This window comes from Neodiprion lecontei, chromosome 6 (genome assembly GCF_021901455.1).
Source record: "Neodiprion lecontei isolate iyNeoLeco1 chromosome 6, iyNeoLeco1.1, whole genome shotgun sequence".
Taxonomy (NCBI): Eukaryota; Metazoa; Arthropoda; class Insecta; order Hymenoptera; family Diprionidae; genus Neodiprion; species Neodiprion lecontei.
Window position 1 is genome coordinate 1,228,155 of NC_060265.1, and position 19,178 is coordinate 1,247,332.

General features: G+C 46.6%; 1 protein-coding gene across 7 annotated transcripts in view; it reads left to right on the plus strand.

The window, feature by feature from the left end:
* Positions 1 to 14,750: 14,750 nt before the first annotated feature.
* The window catches only part of LOC107228219 (neurogenic protein mastermind), a 125,450-nt gene continuing 121,022 nt past the window's right edge, over positions 14,751 to 19,178 (plus strand). For 3 of the 7 annotated variants that reach the window (XM_046743505.1, XM_046743506.1, XM_046743507.1), the window contains exon 1: positions 14,752 to 17,181. In XM_046743505.1, coding sequence (XP_046599461.1) covers positions 16,690 to 17,181 — 492 coding nt within the window. In that variant the 5' untranslated portion in view covers positions 14,752 to 16,689. Of the gene's footprint in view, positions 17,182 to 19,178 lie in introns of all 7 variants that reach the window. The other 4 variants (XM_046743508.1, XM_046743509.1, XM_046743510.1 and 1 more) reach the window with 2 other exon arrangements.

The window sequence follows — 19,178 nt, forward strand, 5'->3', positions numbered from 1 at the left end:
CGGGATTCTGCTCGGCGTAGAAAAAAAAAACCATTACCGACGGGTGCCGGATCAAATTTGGAAAAATTTCTCAACGTCGGACTGGGAGGAGAAAACATGTTACGCATTCTTGCGACCCGATTACCCGAAGAAAATTTATTCGAGATGAATAACGAGGATGCATGCGGTGCGATTCAACATTTTGTAATCAGAGACAGGCGATGCTCCGCGTCTCGCCTTTTCCTCATCGTCGGTCCCTGCTACGCTGCAGGGTACTGAGCGGGCGGTTTCTCCCCCTCCCCCGGAATAAAAAAAGAACAGAAAGTAAGAGAGAGAGAGAGAGAGAGAGAGGTGGAAGGGAAGCGAGACGGCCGAGGGGGGAATAAAAAATCCACCCCTGTCCCTCGGACCCGGAACGCGAGGCAGCAGCGCCTCGCAAGTAATTTCGCTTAAAAACGTAATTAGTGTGCGTCGACGATGGGGTTGAGAAAAAAATCGTTAGGGGTAGCAAAGTTTTTTCATACCGTGGGGTGCGCCGTGCTCGGCAAGGGCGCCCGGGGTGCTCGAGGTGGGGCGAATACACCCTCGCTCTTCGTTCACTCGGGTATCTTTTTTCTGATCAAATCTTGGGGGGTGCCGCTGCTGTGCACGGCGGACCTCAGGAGTTGAAAAAGTATTGCACCCCCAGCGAGCATTAGGGGTGGACTGCACCCGAAGCGTCTTCCTATTTACAATCACGCGTAAGTGCATCTCCGTAACACCGTATTCCGCACGATTGGGTTCTTCGAAACATTGACAAAAATTACTTTCAACTTTCATCGTTTACATTACACGTATTACAAATAATAAACGATGCTTACTTCGAATTATTGTATAAGATTTTCGCTAAGACAGAGAAAAATATACCTAACTGCAGTGACCGCGTTTCGCAAATTCTTTTCTTATGTTACCTACCTACACAGCTGTTATATGTAGGTAGGCACAGTCGTGGGTGGGTGACTTGAGTTCGCAATCAATTCGAAGCACAAGCGACGTTTTCAAATGAGCCTGAATAAAACCTCGAGATGAAAAAAGCAGCTAATTATTTGCACACCGAAGAATACAATTAGGCGGACGCATATATTTATGCAGAGTATCGCGCTGTATCGATCAGCAAGAACTCGGGTATAATCTTCAGCTCTCGAGTGCGGTATCCGAGAGCTGGCTTATTGGGACGAACCGCCGGAGTGTTTCCGATAAGCATCGCCGATTTTCTGATCAGCCAGAAGTACAGAGGAATTCTTAGAAAACCATATAATTATTCTGGTCAGCGCGACACTGCAAGCTACAAATTGACTCAAAGAGCGACGCTTTCTTGAGTCTTGACTCGTATCTCTGAGAATGAATTGAAAAAAATAAATACACCGGAACGGAAATCAAGGACCGCTAATTCTGTAAGGACATTCGACATTGAATAGCCGTAGTAAGGGTGATAATAACAACAATAATAATAATATTAATAATAATAATAATACGTGCAGTTCGTCAAGGGCCTGGCGAGTTAACGCGTCAACGAAGTGTCAATGTTGACCCCGCAATTAAGGAGCTTAGAGGTTAGACTGTCGGGCGTTGATCGGCTCAAAGGAACCGAATACATTATCGACGTATAAGAGCCGCGGTCCTCCCTCCTTCTTCAAATTTCATTTTTTATTCTTCCTCCTTCTTATCCTCCACCTTGAGGATCAAGGCGAGGTTTCGACGCCCCGTGCACTAACTAGCACCGGGCGTCTCTCCACTTTCTTTGAATTAAACATCGAGGTACCCCCTCGAGTAGCCGGTTTTCCCATCCCTCGACCTGTACACCCCCATGAAACTCGGCTCTTTCCTCCTTTTTCACATACTTTTTACTCTTCACCCCCGCGAATCTCGTTCGATGATAGATCATCCTCGCGTATAGTTCACTTCCGTTTAGCTGTAAATTTTTAATCCACCCTACCGCCATCCCCGTCCCCGAGAGTACCTACTGACCCTTACTGGCCTGTGATTGTTGCATCCGTGATAGGACGCAGCCTTTCTTTCGCGCGAGCGATAGCGTCGAGTTTTCACCTCGTCCCGGGGTGAACGCTGGTCGTTAACGCTATCTTGGCACGCCGTTTCATAATGTATAAACGGAAAAACAAGGAAGCGAAATTCGCGGGACGCGGCTCTGGTGAATATTTAAATTATTGCCACGTCGCGGCAGCCTCAGGTGCACCTAACTTCCGAGTGTTTACATACGAGCTCTCCGCTATACGGCACTTTGCTTTTACCGGAATTTATTATTTCACCACGTCGCGTCGTTGCACAGCTCGAGCTCTGCTAAAAGAGCTCGGAGGCGAAGGGCCGGCTGGCCAGCCTTCCTCGATTCGCCGCGGCCAAAAATACGGAGGAAAAACTAAGAACGCTCATATCCGCAATACACTCGTCTGCAGAATTCGCGTCCATTTTGCCAGCCGAGACCGATGCATCGCGCATCGAGCCGAAATGTTAACGGAATTAACAGCACCGCGCATGCGACGGGAGAAGAGGAAGGGTTGAGCCGCCCGATGAGAATCGAGGAAGGGTGGCCTCTCGAAGCTAGGCTTCTTTCCCCGGGCGAGAGAAGAGATACCTATATATAATACGGTAAATTAGCAACCACCCACCCTGCAGCGTTACTTTGGCAACATGGAAGACATCGAGGTTCCCGGGTCGCGGGGAGAGAAGGGGGAAGAGGGAAGAGAGCTGGCAGGAAGCTCTGACGGTCCGGAGATTGAAAAAATTTCTTGGCCAACAATTAATTACGTTCCGCTACCATGGAAAAGAGAAGAAGGAGAGAGAGAGAAAGCGAGAGAAGGAAAAGATGATGAGACCTCGCTGTCACTGGCAAGATGACAACTCGCTTTTCGGGGCAAGATTACAACAACAAAGTTAGTCAATTTCCTTATAAGTACAAAACCACACAACATTTGATTAATTAATCATTCGTCTGCAAAGCATTGAGCGGAATGGTACTTGAGGTAATGCCCTGGTCGATTTCGACGTCGTCGTATGTATCGCCAGTTGTCGAAGTTTGCGTATCTCGAACGTGAAAAAGGGCTTAACAGACCCATTTTATACGCAATTCGGAACAAGAACACTTCGATACATTTAAATTTGATGCAGAAACGATGAAATGGCATGGATTCGACGAAATTGCAATAGTAAATTCGTAAAATTCATGCCGTTTCTTCATTTTTTCGTCAAATGATAATACATTGAAGTATCGCATTTTCCTTCAGAATTGTGTATAAAATTGGGCTGTCAGGTTTTTTTTCGTGTTTGAGACACGTGAACTCCGATATTCGTAGGTATGCACGACAACGTCGTAATCAACTAGGGCACCCCGTTAATCGGATTGATATACGCACATTTATACCAGTAAACCTACATAGAGGTAAGTCAGTGTCGTTTGATTATATGCAGCATACAAACTAATCTGAAATTGAGATTTGATGAGCTTTAAAACGGATGAGCAAAAAGCTGAAAAATAAATTTGACAAGATGCGAAAAATATTCCGTAATCGTTGAGCGTATCCGATTTTTTGCTCATTCCGTGGAGGGAAGGAAAAAAATTGCTGTAACGATAACGAGATTTTTAATTACCAATCTCTGATTAAACTCTCTCGCCCAAGCAAGCAAGTAAGCAAGCCAAGGCTTGAATTTTCGCAGTCCGTAAAAGAGGGGGTACCCGACTGTATTTGACGTCGGGGACAGAATCGGCGGGAGGAGGGGAGGGATCAATTACCGTTCCCGGATCAGAAACCGTCGCGTGTCTGAAAGGAAAGAAATAATCGCTCCGAAGGTCTTAAATAGCGAGGGATACGGATGTTGAAGGTTCGGCGTTGCATGGCTGGCGGGTTTTCAAATTTACGAGGGTCGTTCCCGCGCGGGTATTCCGCAACGGCAGATTTTATATCCCCATACCCGAATCTATATCCTCAATTGCGCAACCCTTTCATCCCCCGCGCCCCAAGGCATGGCAGGTAGTATACGTAGTCGGAGACGGGGAGAAGAATACAGGCGATATATCAAGCGCACGGAAATAGGGCGAAATCGCGCCCGCGAAACGTACGCACGGCAAAGACGAAGCCTGTGCGCTGCGCGCACATTTCCAGGGTGAAAACGGGGTGGCTGGGCGTCGATTTGTAACCGCGAATCTGGCTTATTTTTCATCCGCCCTTTCTCGCCCGTTCCGCCGGATGAAAAAAAAGAGAGTAAAAAAAAAGGGTAATCGGGAAAGAAAAAAAAAACACCAACGCGAAGGTGCGCGCGTGTGTGTGTTTTGTTTCCCGCGGATATAAAAACAAGCCTTGGCGAAAGGGTTGTATGAGAGCGACGAAAAAAAAGGCGGAAAAAAGGAAGGGAAACGGGGGAGAAGAAAAAAGTGTCACGGGTGTACCGCCACCGCCTCGGAAACAAAAGATAAACGCAGCTGGTTAAACACGGAAGGGTTGCGGATTAGCATAAACGAGCCGATTACACGCGTAAGAAGTTTAGGTTTATCGTTAGCTCCGATGTTTGGGGGCCTCACCGTATAATGTAAAGGTGTACGATTATGTGCCTACGCTACACCTTTGTTCCGCCGCGGAAATACACGTAGGATACCTAAATATTGCGCGGGGATGCAGAGCCATGATACGCCGTTGCGTTATACTTACACGTATACCTGGCGCGTTATTTTGTCGCGTGGCCTTCGGCCCTTTCTGATTGGCCCGTCTGTCTCTACGCAGCGGGAAAACACACGCTGGTAGATAAAAGGCTTCGACTTCAAGGGGGAGGGAGGGAAGGAGGTAGAAGAGGAAGAGAGAGCGAGAGAAAGAGAGAGGGACGGAGGAAGGCACGCGCCTCTAACGGATTTGGAAGAGTCCGCGTATAACACACGTGTATAATACATTAGGGGGAGGTTCTCGCCTTTTACATGTGAGGAAAAAAATCCCTTCCTTCCTTCCTTCCTTCCTTCCTTCCTTCCTTCCTTCAGTCCTTGCTCGAAAAACTTGACGCGCCCGTTACCTCAAATCGTATCGCGTATTTTTATACCACCAATACCCAATATCAATATTTACTCTATTTTCATCTGCACCTCTTTTTTTTAAACCCGTTTCTTCTCGCCATTTCAGCCCTCGTATAAAGTTTCCGGGATCTATTCGTAATCGTGGTTTTACAGGTATCTTTCGCTTCAGAACCGTGTCGAAAAATTCAACGATAAGTCGTGACGTAAGCACGTGCTAATTAAGTAAGTGTTATTTTGAATTATATTTACTTCGTCCATTTTCAACCGTGTGAACGGTCCGCTGTTTCGACATCGTGCAAGCAGAGCGATACTTGTGCCCAGAAAAATTAAATTTTTTCTCCTCGTCTCATTAAAATTTCTCGTCACATTAGATCCTCTCGTAAAATTTTATTTTTGCCAAACTTGTACAGACAAAGATTACGGAATTCAATAATTTTCCAAAATCTCACGAGTCTCTTTGTTCGAATTCACCCCTTTATCTTCAGATACCTCGCCCTCCAAATTTGTACACAAAGATCAAGCTGCAAGGTAGAATAATTGCGGAGACTGCACAATTGATCGTCTGCAGCGATGAGTAAAACCGGGTAAAATATAATGATCTGTCCGAGCTGCCGCGGTGTCGGTCTCTCTTTCGCCGGCAGCGCACCCATAAATCAAGAGGCGACGAAAAAAGGGGGAAAATAGAGGAATAGAAGAGGAAAGGGGGAGAATAAAAGAGAAAAGGAGGGAAAAAAAGGTCAGCGCACAATACACAGCGGTAAGCGCGCTAAAGCAGTTAGTGGCAAACCAAAAAGTACGGATAGAGTTATAAAAGTGGGCACGGTGTCGGCCAAGCGCCAGGCCCCCCCTCCTCGAAGGCCGGAGAGATGCGCCCCCAAATACTGAACGCGAACAATGATAAATTATTTATTTGGCTCTTCTTGTTCCGCTCGATGCTCGAAGGTTTCACTTGAGGGGGGAGGGGTTACAGCTTGAGCGATTTAAAATCGTACCTATTTTTAGGAGTTTTTTTTTTTATTTTTAAATGAAAATACTTGGAGCAATTTGAGTTTGAGGGCTTTATTATTCATCTTTTGACGAACACGTTAAAATATTTTCTTTGAAACTAATAACAAAATGGCGGCATGGCGCATAAGTAGCGAACGATCGCGTTTCCAATCCGGTGGTGAAGATTTTTCGGTCAAATTTTATCCGATCTACTTGAAATTTAGACGCAATCTTTAAAACTTGTTTATCGATTCGAACTCGTGGCTAGATTTTTGAATTTCAATCACAAAATTTGATCAACAATTTCTTGGTCGAAAAATGAAATTATATATATTTGAACTATACTGAAATATATTTGAAGTTTTTTTTTTTACATTTGGGTTATGAGCTCGAACCCGAGAAGGTGTTTTTAACTCAAAAAAATTTCTCTATCTGTTACAGATTGGACAGTGATGTCGGGAGATGCGCCACCGCAAAAGCCCTCGATATCGGAGTCGTCCACTACTTGTGTGCACCGTGCCGCAATTTTTTTATTAATTTCAATGAAGAAATTCCAAAATGTTCTTGAAACTGTGTATAATAAATCCTTCAAAATCGAATTTCTCTCTGTGTTTTTATTCAAGCAAAAAATAAAAACTGCTAAAAATAGGCATGATTTTATATCGTCCAAGCTGTAGACCTCTCCCCGTAAGTACGGAGTTTGCATCCAGCTTGCACGAAACAAGATTCTTGTCGATCGAGTCACGTATTGTCAGAGTTTTCGCATTTCGTACCTACGGTACAAGTTCCAACGATTTGCTAATTTTTTTAAAAGCCTACAAGAATTGGAAAATAATTACTAACCATTTTGTTACAATTTTATTTCCAATGACCCTCTGGGTGTAAGAATAAAACGAATTCGGCAGCCAACGGAAAACCGATCGGCGGCTGCGGTCGAACGAGATCGTGGTAAAAAGTTTTTTTCCTCGACTTCAGTTTCCATAGAAAATGTGGGTAAGCCACATACCTACCAACACTTGAAATTCACTGCTCGTTGGTTGATTTCCTAAAATTATATACCCGCTACCACTGTTCATATTCAAATGTTAACGGTTTCGAATCTCGGTTTCACCGCACATGCGGCATTTATTCGTATGTACAAAGTAAATTCCGTGTGACTATATAGTTACGTATACGTGAAACGTGCGGGGAGTTTTTTTGCATTTCGAAAAAATCAAAAAATTGCTTGTTACGCGACGGGGTGAGAGGTGAAAATGGAATCAAGAGAGTAAAAGCGAGCGAAGAAAGAGAAAAGAGAAAAAGAAAAAAATTGGAAAAAAAAGAAAGGCGTACGAAAAAAATGTCCGGGCGTTGGCAAAAAACGCTCTTGGCATCGGTAACACGAGTTGTGACCGAGGAGAGAAACGCTCGTTAAATTACAACAGCTACTGACTGCAGCCGCGACTCTCGGTGCTCCGCAGCGCCAAAGCTAAACCACCGCTGCCCCCCACACACGAATGGATGCTGGGACTATGGGGTGGCAGCCGGTGCAGCAGAGGGTGCAGGCGCCTCATATATGCATGCCTCCTCGCGCTCCGCGTCCTCGAGTCGCATTGAAACGTCAATCAAATTCTTGCCTTTCGACAGTTCGCGTCAACCGAGGCGCGAACCGCTCGCTCGGAGGCGCGATGAAAAAAATCTTCTCGTACAAAATCTGTTTGCTTTTTCAAACGTTCGACTTCATATTCGAGTGCATCGGAGCTTTTTTCCTTCTCTCTTATTTCCACTCGCCATTGAGCCAACCGTCATACATTGTTAACTTCTCGCTGGAACTCGAATACGCGATATTCGTGGACCCGGAAATATCCCGCCTGAATTTCCGCCGCTGCAGCGGAACGATGCGGTTTCGCATGGAAACCGGCGACCTTCCTCCCAACCGATCCTTCGATCCCAACGTACATTTCTGCGAATATTGTTCAAATTTTACGTCAATGTCGGTATAATAATTAGGTACTGCAAAGAACACATGCGCGGGTCGAGTCAAAGTGAAAAAAATAAAACAACCGAGTGCTAATTCCGAGTAAGGGAAAAAATTCCTTTGACTCGAGTAAAAAGCGCGAGACGTTCTGCGTAAGGTGGTTCCTTGAAATTCTCCTCCTTGAGATGTCTTTTCTCTCCCTGTGGCAGAGATCAAGGCACAGGGTCAGGCCTCCGAGGACTCGGGGTGCTCTTGCAGGAATTACGTCACCTGTCATCAGGGTAACTTCATTTGCGGCTACACCGCGGGTTTTTTCACGAGAGGACTTTTTCCTCTCCTTCGCGGTTTCCCTTTGGAAAGAAAATTTTACCGGAAATGATGGCCGCGCGTCGAGTGGCTGCTGCAACCTCTCCTCGTTCTCAAAGGTGAGTTCGACGAATTCGCGAGTTTTTCTTTTTCTTTTTTTCAACGAAGAATAGAACGGACGCGTAAAGTTGCAGGAAAGGGACTGTCTAGGATCCGGCAACACGTGGCCAAGCACGCGAGGATCCTGGAAGGAGAATTTCGAAGCGAAGGATAAGCGAGCGGAGAAAATACGACAAAAAAACTGTGCAGATCGAACGTTCGTCGGATTCCTTTGGACACAGAGAGAAGCTTGATTCGCGCTTTTGAATATATTACGCAACTCTAGCTCTCTTCTCTCCTCTCCGCTCTTCTCCTCGACTCGCCAGGACTCAGCAGCTCCTATCTCCTCCGTTCACCCCGAGGACTACAAAAGGAATCACAATTCTTCCGCGCGCTCAAAGACTTTTTAATTAAATTCTAAATTGAAGAACGCCAGTCGCCCCGGTGATATTTTACCACCCGTTCAATTATCGTCATCCCCTCGCCCTCCATCCTCCCTCCTCCTCCTCCTCCTTCTCCTCCTCCTCCTTCTCCTCCTTCTCCTCTTCAACCTCCTCGTCCGCCACCCCGGTCCTCAACCCCCGACAACGATGAGATACAATTGTTAATTGGGAGCCATTTATCTCCCGATCTGTATCTGGAGCGACGCTTCTTTTACCCCGAGAGGCTAACGAGGACCGCATTATACGTGACTGGTACCTACACGTCAAACACGCCCACCTGGTGGCACTTGTTTCACCCGTCTCGCAGGAGGAGAACAGGAGGCGAAGGAGGACTTGGTATAACGCGTACATGCATACCTACAGGTATCACTCGTGTGTTGGTGCCCACTTTGTGCGTGGCATAAGATAACCGCGCTGCCTCGAGTAAGTCGATTTGTCACGACTCGCCAGACTGCGGCGCTTGCGCGGCTCGAAGGAGGCCAATTTTTCTTTTAATTAGATCGGACTCGATTTCAGTGCACATCAACGAGATAACGAGAGTCTGATCTCCCCCCCCCCCCCCCCCCCCCTCAAAAAAACCAGCCCTCGCTTCGGGGCCAAGTGCGCTTCGTCCTCGTCGATTCGATTGTTTGTTCGTTCTAATTAGGTGTAATTAGCGATTGCGATTCCGCGGCAAACGACGCGGTATATTCGAGAATGAGAATCGCGTGTCTCGCACGTGGCTGCAGATTTAAAGTATTGTGCGCATGTGTCGCATGCATCGCAGTAATAGGCCCCCAGTTTTATTTCACTTCATTCGGCGTCATTCAGGGATATTCGGGGTTCGCACAAGCAATTCCTTCGCGGCCCCGACCCTCAACCGATTCTTTCGTGGTTTGAGCAACTTGTTGTTTTTTTCGTTTCACTCTTTTTTCCGTCATCCCCCCCCCCCCCCCCCCCCCCATCGCCCTTCCCCCACCATTTTATTATTATACGCAGACAGGACAACAATGCCGGCTATTGAGTGTGGATGAGCAGAAAGGGGGGAAAGAGGCGCGAACCGGGACGGCTATACGTAACAGTCGACGACCCCCCTGCAGGCCTTCCTATCGCTTCCATTGATCTGCAGTATTTCCCGTTTTTCGGGGCAATACGTAACGAAAATACTACCCAAACAACCAGAAACTTTACAGGGCAACGATGCGGTGGATAGTAATATTTTAAAAACCGGAGACACCGTGCATCGATTTAGAGGATTTTAGAGTAATTCCGGGTGAGATGGCCAGACGTAAGAGATGGTCCACAGTAGAGTTACTCGTGTACTTTGCTGTATTGGACTATAATGTGGTGGTCCACCTCTTACCTACGATCTGCATCTCACCCGGAATTACCCTACGTCAAATTTTTCGTTCAGTTACGCTCGGACGTATGCTCGAGTTTCCAAAATTTTGCACATTCGCAAGGATTCGCATATTCCCTGCGGAATTATTAATTCAACGGGCAGCCGCAGGAGCTTCACCCCACGGACGGCTGCTGTGACGGAACTGACCGGAAACGTGTGAGATAGATTCGCGATAAACGAATGCGGAGACCCGCATGCGGTGGGAAGTGGAGCGAATATTTGTTTCGTGCTGTGGATATACAATGCGGGAATGTTTCGCACCCCACGTTTCTCAAGCGGCGTCCATTAACCGCTTCGAACGCTGGTGTAGATTCCTGTATTCCGATTATTCGAGACGGTTTACAATTTGAGCATATTATCGCGAGCGGACGAGCAGAGTAGAGTTTCATTCAAAAAGTTACTGTATGGACTCTTTGTGCGCGGGTGACGTTTCCTCCGTTGATGGTTAGGCGATCGTGAAGGGAACTGATATCTACACCCTGTCCAATCCGGTCCTTGGCTTCGTCGCTATAAGTCACTTTTACGTTTATAAAGCCGTCAGTTTCGACCCGTCGTTCAAACTACCGTGAAAAACCAGGCGCCGGCTATTGTTGTCGTTTTCATACTGATAATAGAGACTTTCGCACGCTCAGATTTATGCCCGGATTATTACGCACCGAAGAACTTGCACGCTGATCGATCAAATTAGTTTCAAATAAACGACACAGACTTGTGGAAAAAATTTCATCGATTAATTTTCACAGCGATATCAATAAAGATTGTTCAACGTCGACATATTTAATCAATGTGCAACAGGGAGGCCGTCAATTTTTCACCTGATCTCCTCTTTCGGGATGATACAGATGGGTGATTCATAAATTTCAACGATCGAATCATCACGCATAGGGTCAATTAATTTTTACTACGGTAAAACAATGAAACAATTTGAATCTTTCAGTAGCGCGCCTTATTTTATGCAATTTGTTGGTCAAACTTTACTGCATCGGATGTTTGCAAAATGGCATCGACAGTGGATGTTGACTAAAAATGTACTAAACCAACGAGGTTCATAATGTCACATCATTGATCAGAGTCACCGTGACAGGCACCGTAAATTTCATACGCTGGATAATCATTGCATATCACCACAGGTGTAATAATTAGTGATAGTGGTGGTTTGAGTGATATCTGAAAATAGAGCGCCTGATTGCCGGCAATTTGATAACATGCTAACTTACCGCCGCGTGTTAGATTTAGCCTGTCTCTTGAGTATAAAACTACGTACTATATTAAATTTTTCTAAAATATATAAGCTACACCGTTTGTCAATCGTTATAAATTAATTCAGTCGTAGTCTACCGATAGCCACACTTTCGAGGAAATCGCAGGCGGTAAAGATCATGGAAATAAAACAAGCTAAACTCCAGGTCATCAATCTAACGTAGATAAGGTTCATATCCAGACGTTCCTTACCACTGAATTCTGTATATTTGTATGGTACGAATTTGTGAGAGGGTACTTACCATTGGTAAGATAGGCAGGAGCAGAACACGATCGATTCAACACTGTAGGTAAGTTGGGTCCTTGCTTGGTTGCTTGGAACGGGGACTCGGGGTTCCTGCCAGTCGATGCAACCGCTTCTACTGTGGATGAATACAGATAATGGTTCACAAGGATTCCGAAAAACGGCGCTACAAAATTAGTATGGCAGTGGCGCCCCTTGGGAGCAGTTTTACAATGTACTTCAAGCAGGAAGGAACATGGGTACAGATGCCGAAATGAACCCGAGTATCGTGACAAGGTGCGTAGTCTCGACGGTTCGGCCGCTAAAATGGCACCTTGCCATGATAAAGTGCTTTACATTATCGACTGAGCTTGCAACGCTGGCCCGCTGGAATACAGTTCATTACCCGACCTGTATTTACCGTCCACATACGTCCAAAAATTCGTTTCAAAAACCTATGTCGCGCCAGCGAACGGTACTAAATGGACCGTCTGAGATGTTACTTATTTTGAAATTTATAAAAGCCTACGCAAAGCTGATAATTATCAATGCGGCTTTCAGCGCACTTCTACATAATGCAATGCCGAACAACAATATCCAAAAGCCTTTTTGTTCCATGCGAGAATAATGCTGGCAAATTTATTCCTGCAATAGGTGGTAATTCAATTTCAGGAATACAGTACCTCGCATTATTGATGCAAAAGAAAAAGTTTATTTTGGATATTTGTACATATTCGAAATTGCGAATAGAATTGCGCTGTTTGCGGCATATTGACGTCGGTGACGCGTAAGCTTTGATAGCAAAATAAAAAGGATGGCTTAATGGCTCACAGTTCTACGGGACGCGGTAGCATTCTTGGTATCAACGTGGCGCTTTGCCGACAATTGTAAGGGGCACAGTTCAGTGGGTCAAGGTTCAATGGGACACGTAAATAAAGGACTGGGGACATTTCGGCCTGACCGAGATATAGGGCACAAATATTACGATGTAGTGGAGTAAGATGTCACCACGAATAAGGATAACTGATAACGGAGTAAAAAGGCTTGCCACCCCTCGGCCCTCCCCCCCTCCACCGCCGCCGTCAACAGGCAGAATGTATAAACTTTTACCCTTCACGCTGCAAACTTGGTAAACACAAGTTTTTCGAATATTTTACCGTTATTGCCGATTCTAATTACACCGATTGAGATTGACCAGTTGTTTCCGTGATACAAGATGATAAAAATGTACCTAAATTTCACAGGTATTTACGAAATGACTGTTTAAAATGTCAACATTTATTTTTCAATAATGAGGCACAGTTTCGGTGTTCTAAGCACATTGCACATTTTTATAACAATCTTTTTGAAATGTGCATTACAATAAGAACAACTTCAACTTGTAACTTTAGCGATCGAATTGGGCGTTTAGAAAATATAGTCAGTTAAAAATATTTTTCGCAGCGGAAATCGTCGAAGTTTGCTTCTGAGTTTACCGAAACGAGATATAGAAACGAGTTCAACCCTGTTTGCGACCATTGCCAATTTTGTCACACCGTGAGCACAAATAGATAGATAAAAACGATGAAGAGAGCTACCATTTTTAGTGATTTCTTGCACGCAAAGAGAAGTAAAAGTTGAAGTAAAGAAAAAGTCTAAAAATAATAAATTATGAACGCTCAACTAACTTGTGAGAAAAGAGAAATTCAGAACGCCTGCATGATAATTTGAAAGTCGTTAACATAGGCTAAAACATCAGTGACAAAAGGTTTGGGATAATTGTGAAAAACTTTTCAAACCAAACGGCAAGAAACTTATTGACTGAACCGTATTAACCAAAGTTCCGGTTCACAGCCAATTATACGACTACGGGAATCCGAACGAGCAGAAAAGATAATAATCACTTCGTCAATTAGTGTCAAATTTAAATACTTTTTTATTTACCTGGTTCACGGAATTTACCTGTTGTTAATTCCGTGAATAAAGCTCAACCGTTGCAATCAGAATTGACAATAAATGTCAAATATTAACAAAACTTGTGCTTGCCGTGTTCGTAAGCTCACGGGTAAATATTTTGCATTCTGCCTGATTACGGCAGGGGGGAGGGAGGGAGAAAGAATCGCTCTCCCTCCCTTCCTTATTTTGTTACCAATAATTTTTATTCACGGTAACTTCTTACCTTACTGCGTCTCAATTTGTGTATCCCATATTTTCTTCTTCGAAATATCTCCGATCGTTTATCTGTGTTTTCTATGGAATCGTGTACTTTGGCATACCGTAGGCCAGATAAGATTCTCTCTACAAAATAAGACTACCAGCGGCATCTTCGATTGAACGCGAATGTTGCCTCCTTCAGGTTCCTTTTTGTCGTAAAAACAGGTCTGTAATCGATAGCATGATTGATAATCAATTGATCAAGTCGTGAGAAGTACTAACAAATCCTCTTCCACAATAAAACTTCCCGATTTCGAGTCGCCTGATTGCTCTGTCTTTTGTTTTCTCGGGTCAGGTCGAAACAAATTTGTGTGAAAGTCGACACGCATCCTGGTGGATACGGGAAATTACGGGAAGTCAGAAATTCACATATCGCTTCGCATTTTACGTATTGTTATGTATGTATTTCGATTAACTCACTGCATCGGTTTCTTTCTCACGTTGTTGACGATGCAAAAAAACAAAATACATCGATGCGATCCGGGTTGTGGCGCCATAGGTGAGAGTATTAAGAACCCTAGCGTAAGAAAATGCCTTACCTTAAAATCTTGCGAGTAAATCTGTTCATTCGAATTCGCAGATGTGAAACGAATCCTATTCGCCAACTAAGGGAGCGGTTACTCCCGAATCATTCTCAGTTTCATTCGGTTAAAGGTCGCAACCGCTTTTCCAAAACATCCTCGCCATCCACGCTCGCCACGACAGCTTTCTTCCCGAGCGTCGACGAGGCAGTTAGTCGGCAGCCTGAATTCAAGATGGCGCGAGGGTCACGTGTCCCACCGAGAAAGGCAGTGGCGCGGCAGTTCGGCGTTTCGGATCCAGGCGTCGCTGTTTGCGATGTTGTAATTACGGTTTGCCGTTTCAACGATATATGCTCCCGTACCCACGCGCAGTTGTGGTAATGGCCCCGCGCGTTATACAGGGGTAAAACGAGACGGCCGTTTGGGGGAATTGAATGTGTTGTCATCGCGGGGTCGCGCGCGTCGTGATTAACGTAAACTGACCGTGCGGTAGAATCTGTGACCCGACGAAGAGTGGATAGTGACAGTTGAAAAGTGAGGTTAGGGTTAGACTTACGGGACGAGGACGAGGAGAAGGAAGATACGGTGTGAAGTGTTATCATTGTGCGTACGAGAACCTCGGTGTTACTCATCCCCCCTCTCTGTCGATAAAGCAAAACAAACAACATGTGACAAACGCCGCGCGTTCGAAACAACATGTAACTCTCACCACCGTTCAAAGTGCAACGATCACGGGAAAGAAGTAAATGCGAACGGGGTTCACGATCGAAACCTTCGTCAGTCGTCGTTCGGCGTTTAGCCCGAATCGCAGAAGTCCGCTTCTCTTCTGTCTTGACGTTTTATCGAGTACAACATCGGGCCCTCCTTCTCTCCCGCAAACAGAGAGAGAGAGAGAGAGAGAGAGAGAGAGCGAGAGAGCGAGAGAGAGAGAGAGAACGAGAGAAAATAGAGGGAGGCGGCGGATAAACCCGGCGTGTCCGTCTCTCCTGCGGTTGGCTTCAGGCTGCAGCTACGGCAGTTGTGCGTCCCTCGGACTCTCTAGCAGCGGTACACCGGTTCGTCTCTCTCCCCCCCTCCCCTCTCTCTCTCGCTCTTCACGTCGCTTACCCCCGTCCGTTGGATGTCGCACTCCGCCCCCCCCCCCTCGTGCCGAACGACCTACGACCGTCTCTTTCTAGTCGGCTGAAACACGCCGCGCTCACTCTCAACTACCTGTTGTGACGTCGAGCCGCGCGTTATTCGACGTCGCCTTCTGCCGCTGCGAACGACGATCGGCTGGTAGGAGAGCACTCGAGGAGACGTACGTATAACGACGAGTAAGTAGGCGAGACTACTCGCGATCGGTGCACGCGATACCCGTCGTGCGTCGAACAAGTCGAGGATCGGGAAAGGTGGCGCGGTTCGCCGGGACGGATTGTTTACAGTTATTCTTGTTGACGTTCTTTTACACCCTTCGGCGCGAGAGGCGAGAAAGGGCTGCCGCTGATATTCGTACGTAGTGCATACACACGCGCGGCGAACAAAGAAAGTGCAATAGTTGGGTAAGAGTGCGCGGAGTTGACAGTAGTGACAATTAGGTGGAAGTACAACACGTCGAATCCCTACAATGTTTACGGTCGTAACGAAGACGCCGCCGAATGTCATCGGGTTCTTGTTTACATCACGTGGAAGAGGACCGCTACCACCGCTATAGGGCATTGCCGTCGTCGCCGTTCGCAGTGTGTTTCTTCACCCTCCTCGTCACGGAGTTGAACCTGCGCCTGCGCCTGCGCGAGCGCGGCACGCGTGATTCTCGATACGATAAGAAGCGGCAGCGAAGCGACAAAAGCGAGAGGAGAGCGTATAGCGCTCGCCGAGTGATAATAACGTAAAATTCCTTGTTGCAAGGAGGCGGGGGCGAAGGGGAGGTGACGAAAAATAGGAACAATCGCGCGTCGTACGCCGATGTACGAGGTTGCGGAGGAGGGAGAAGCGAGTGACAATCTGCGAGTCAAGTCCAACGGGGGCACCTTCTCGAGTAAGAGAGAAGAAAAAGAAGAGGAAGAGGAAGAGGCAGAGGCTGAGGTAGACGTAGACGCAGACGTGGAAACAGTCGTCGTAGAAGTAGAGGTAGAAGTAAAAGTCGGAGCGGCGGCTGTCCGCCCGTGGAAGGACGGCTCGCGGTGCAAGGGGAGGATGCGAGGGGGGATTATCGCGGTGGCGGAGGAGACACCCCGTCGCGGCGCCAGGGCGACGAGAAGCAGAGGCTCTCATTGAGCTGGCGTACCCTGCGCTGGACTTAGGGGGCTGTATGGAGGCAGGGGGGCTCCTGCCCCGGCAGCCCCCGCAAGGCCCCCCCTCAGGGCCAGCCTCGGCCTGCGTGGGCGCGTCTCAGCAGAGCGTGCAGCACCAGAATAACAACAACAACAATAACAACAACCTCAACAACAACAACAACAACAACGGCATCATCGTGCAGCCGGGTGGCTTGAACGCGAACCAATTGATCGCCCAGAATCAGATACAACAATTACAAATGGGACAGGCGCCGGGGATGGAGGATGCCTTAACCCCAAAGAGGCAGGCCGTATTCGACAGGCTAAGGAGGAGGATCGAAAGCTACAGGAGGCGGCAGACCGACTGCATACCCAGGTTTGATCAGAGCTTCAACGGACTCGTTGAACAAAATAGCCAGGACACTCAGGTGCTCAAGCAACGATTTCTCGAGAGCAAGGCCAAACGGCAGGCCAAGAAGACCGACAAGAAGCAAAACGACCCCGTCGGACTCGCCAGCGTTCACGTGGTGAGTTTACCTCTGTTATTCCCGTTTGTTTCTTTATTATGCGAAACCTTTCCCTGTACGTATTGTGATAAAAGCCCTTCTCTCTCTCTCCCTCCCTCCCTCTCTCTCTTTCCAAGTACCTAAAACGGTCATAAACATTCCGGCTGTCCCGTTTCTTACAAGTCAAACGTATTGTCTCGAATTCCCTAATCCTCTTCGAGGTGATACCGTTGTAAGGAAGAAAAGAAAGAGAGAGAGGTAGAGGGATAGAGAGTTAGTTGAGCCGCACGTACGGAAAGTCGTTAGTACAACAACGGTATGTAACGGGCGAGCGACGGTGAGGACGAGGAGGACGACGGTGACTACGGGCGTCTTGCTTGCCCGACCCAACCAACCAACCAGCCAGTGCAGTAATCCGAGCTTAGACCGGAGCAACCCGACATTCCAATTCGATTCCCGCGTTTAACTCTCTCCATGATTCATGCATCTATGTGCATACATACGCACGCGTCTCTGGTGTACGTTTATACCCTAGACGACGACGACGACGACTCCGCGAGAGAGATGCGATCTCGCCGTTTCTGTTCGCCGCCGGCTCCCCCTCCGCCCGTCCAGTTATCGCGTCTAATTATATTATTATATGCACGCAGCCCGAAGCCTTCGCTCGGCTCGACCATCCATTCGATCCAGCTTGTGTGGGTGTGCGTGTCCGTCCGTCCGTCCGTACATGGTGCATGACTGTAATGCACCTGTACGGACGATCTTGGACACGGATTCATGCATGCTCACGCATCCCGGACAGGTTATGCTGTAGTAGGCAGGCAGGCTGCGGCGGCAAACCTGCAGAGAGCAAAGAGGAAATCCGGAAAAGCTGGAATTCCGAACAGTTGCAATGCCCTGCGGCCACTGGTGGACGTTCCCTGAATTTTAATTACTCAGTAGATATCCGGAATCGACTTTAAGCAGTTTTCTCGTTATTGACGGGGGCCATGAAGCTGCGTCCCGAGTAACGCTTCCGTAACGCGGTTGATATCTTTTTTCGTCGTCCCTCCTTTCGGAGTACCAGACACGACGGTTTTACGCATTTTGCGTATCGAAGGCTTAACGTTGGTAAAAAACACACCAGATTAAAGCTAGTAACGTTAATGTAACGGAATATCGAAACTAATATCATTGTTTTGAAAGTTGAGAATGACTTTAAAGGAGTTTAAGTTCTTAAAATCCAAATACACTTTGATTGTTAAAAGTAGATTACTCAATTTCAGACGATCCTACATTTGCAAAACAATGATTTTTCCCAAAAACGAATCGTTACATTAACGTTACGAACTTCACTCTCTTAAACGCTCGAGGCTATTCACCCCAACCCCTCGTGGCGATTCGGCTTCGACCTGCACAGTGTGTTTGGGTCATCTGGTGTGTACGTACTACTATTAATAATACTCTTCGGGCAATCGATATGATCACGCCTGGTCCTCAAGTGCCAAATATAGTTTTCCTCGGGCCGAGGTGGGTACGTATGCGCCTACGTGTACCGCAGGGTGAGGCACTGAACGTTAGGAATTTATCTTGTTTATTGTGGGTAGACTTTGACCATGAAAAGTCTCGTCTACCTGCACGTTCAAATCCCTAACAATTTTACAACGAGCAATTAAAACGTGATTCACCACAATTTTCTAGGGGGTCGGAGGTCTTCTTCTTCTTCACATCCAAAATATGCTCGTATTTTGCAAAACCAATTCCTCGAAAGTCATTATTATAAAATTATATGAAATAATGATTTTTCCGTTACTAACGTTTTAATTTATGAATCAACGTTGCTAACTTCATCCTCACGATCTGTCTAACTTCTACCCGCAGCAGTGCAGCAGCCAGCAGGCAACAGGTCGCGTCAAAATTCAGTTGGCTTTTGCAAATTCGTTTCGGGCGTTTGTGAATTTCTAATTTCAAATGCGATACGTCCAGGCACCCATGTACAAACGTACCTGTATATCACGCATTTCAACACGTTAACAGGT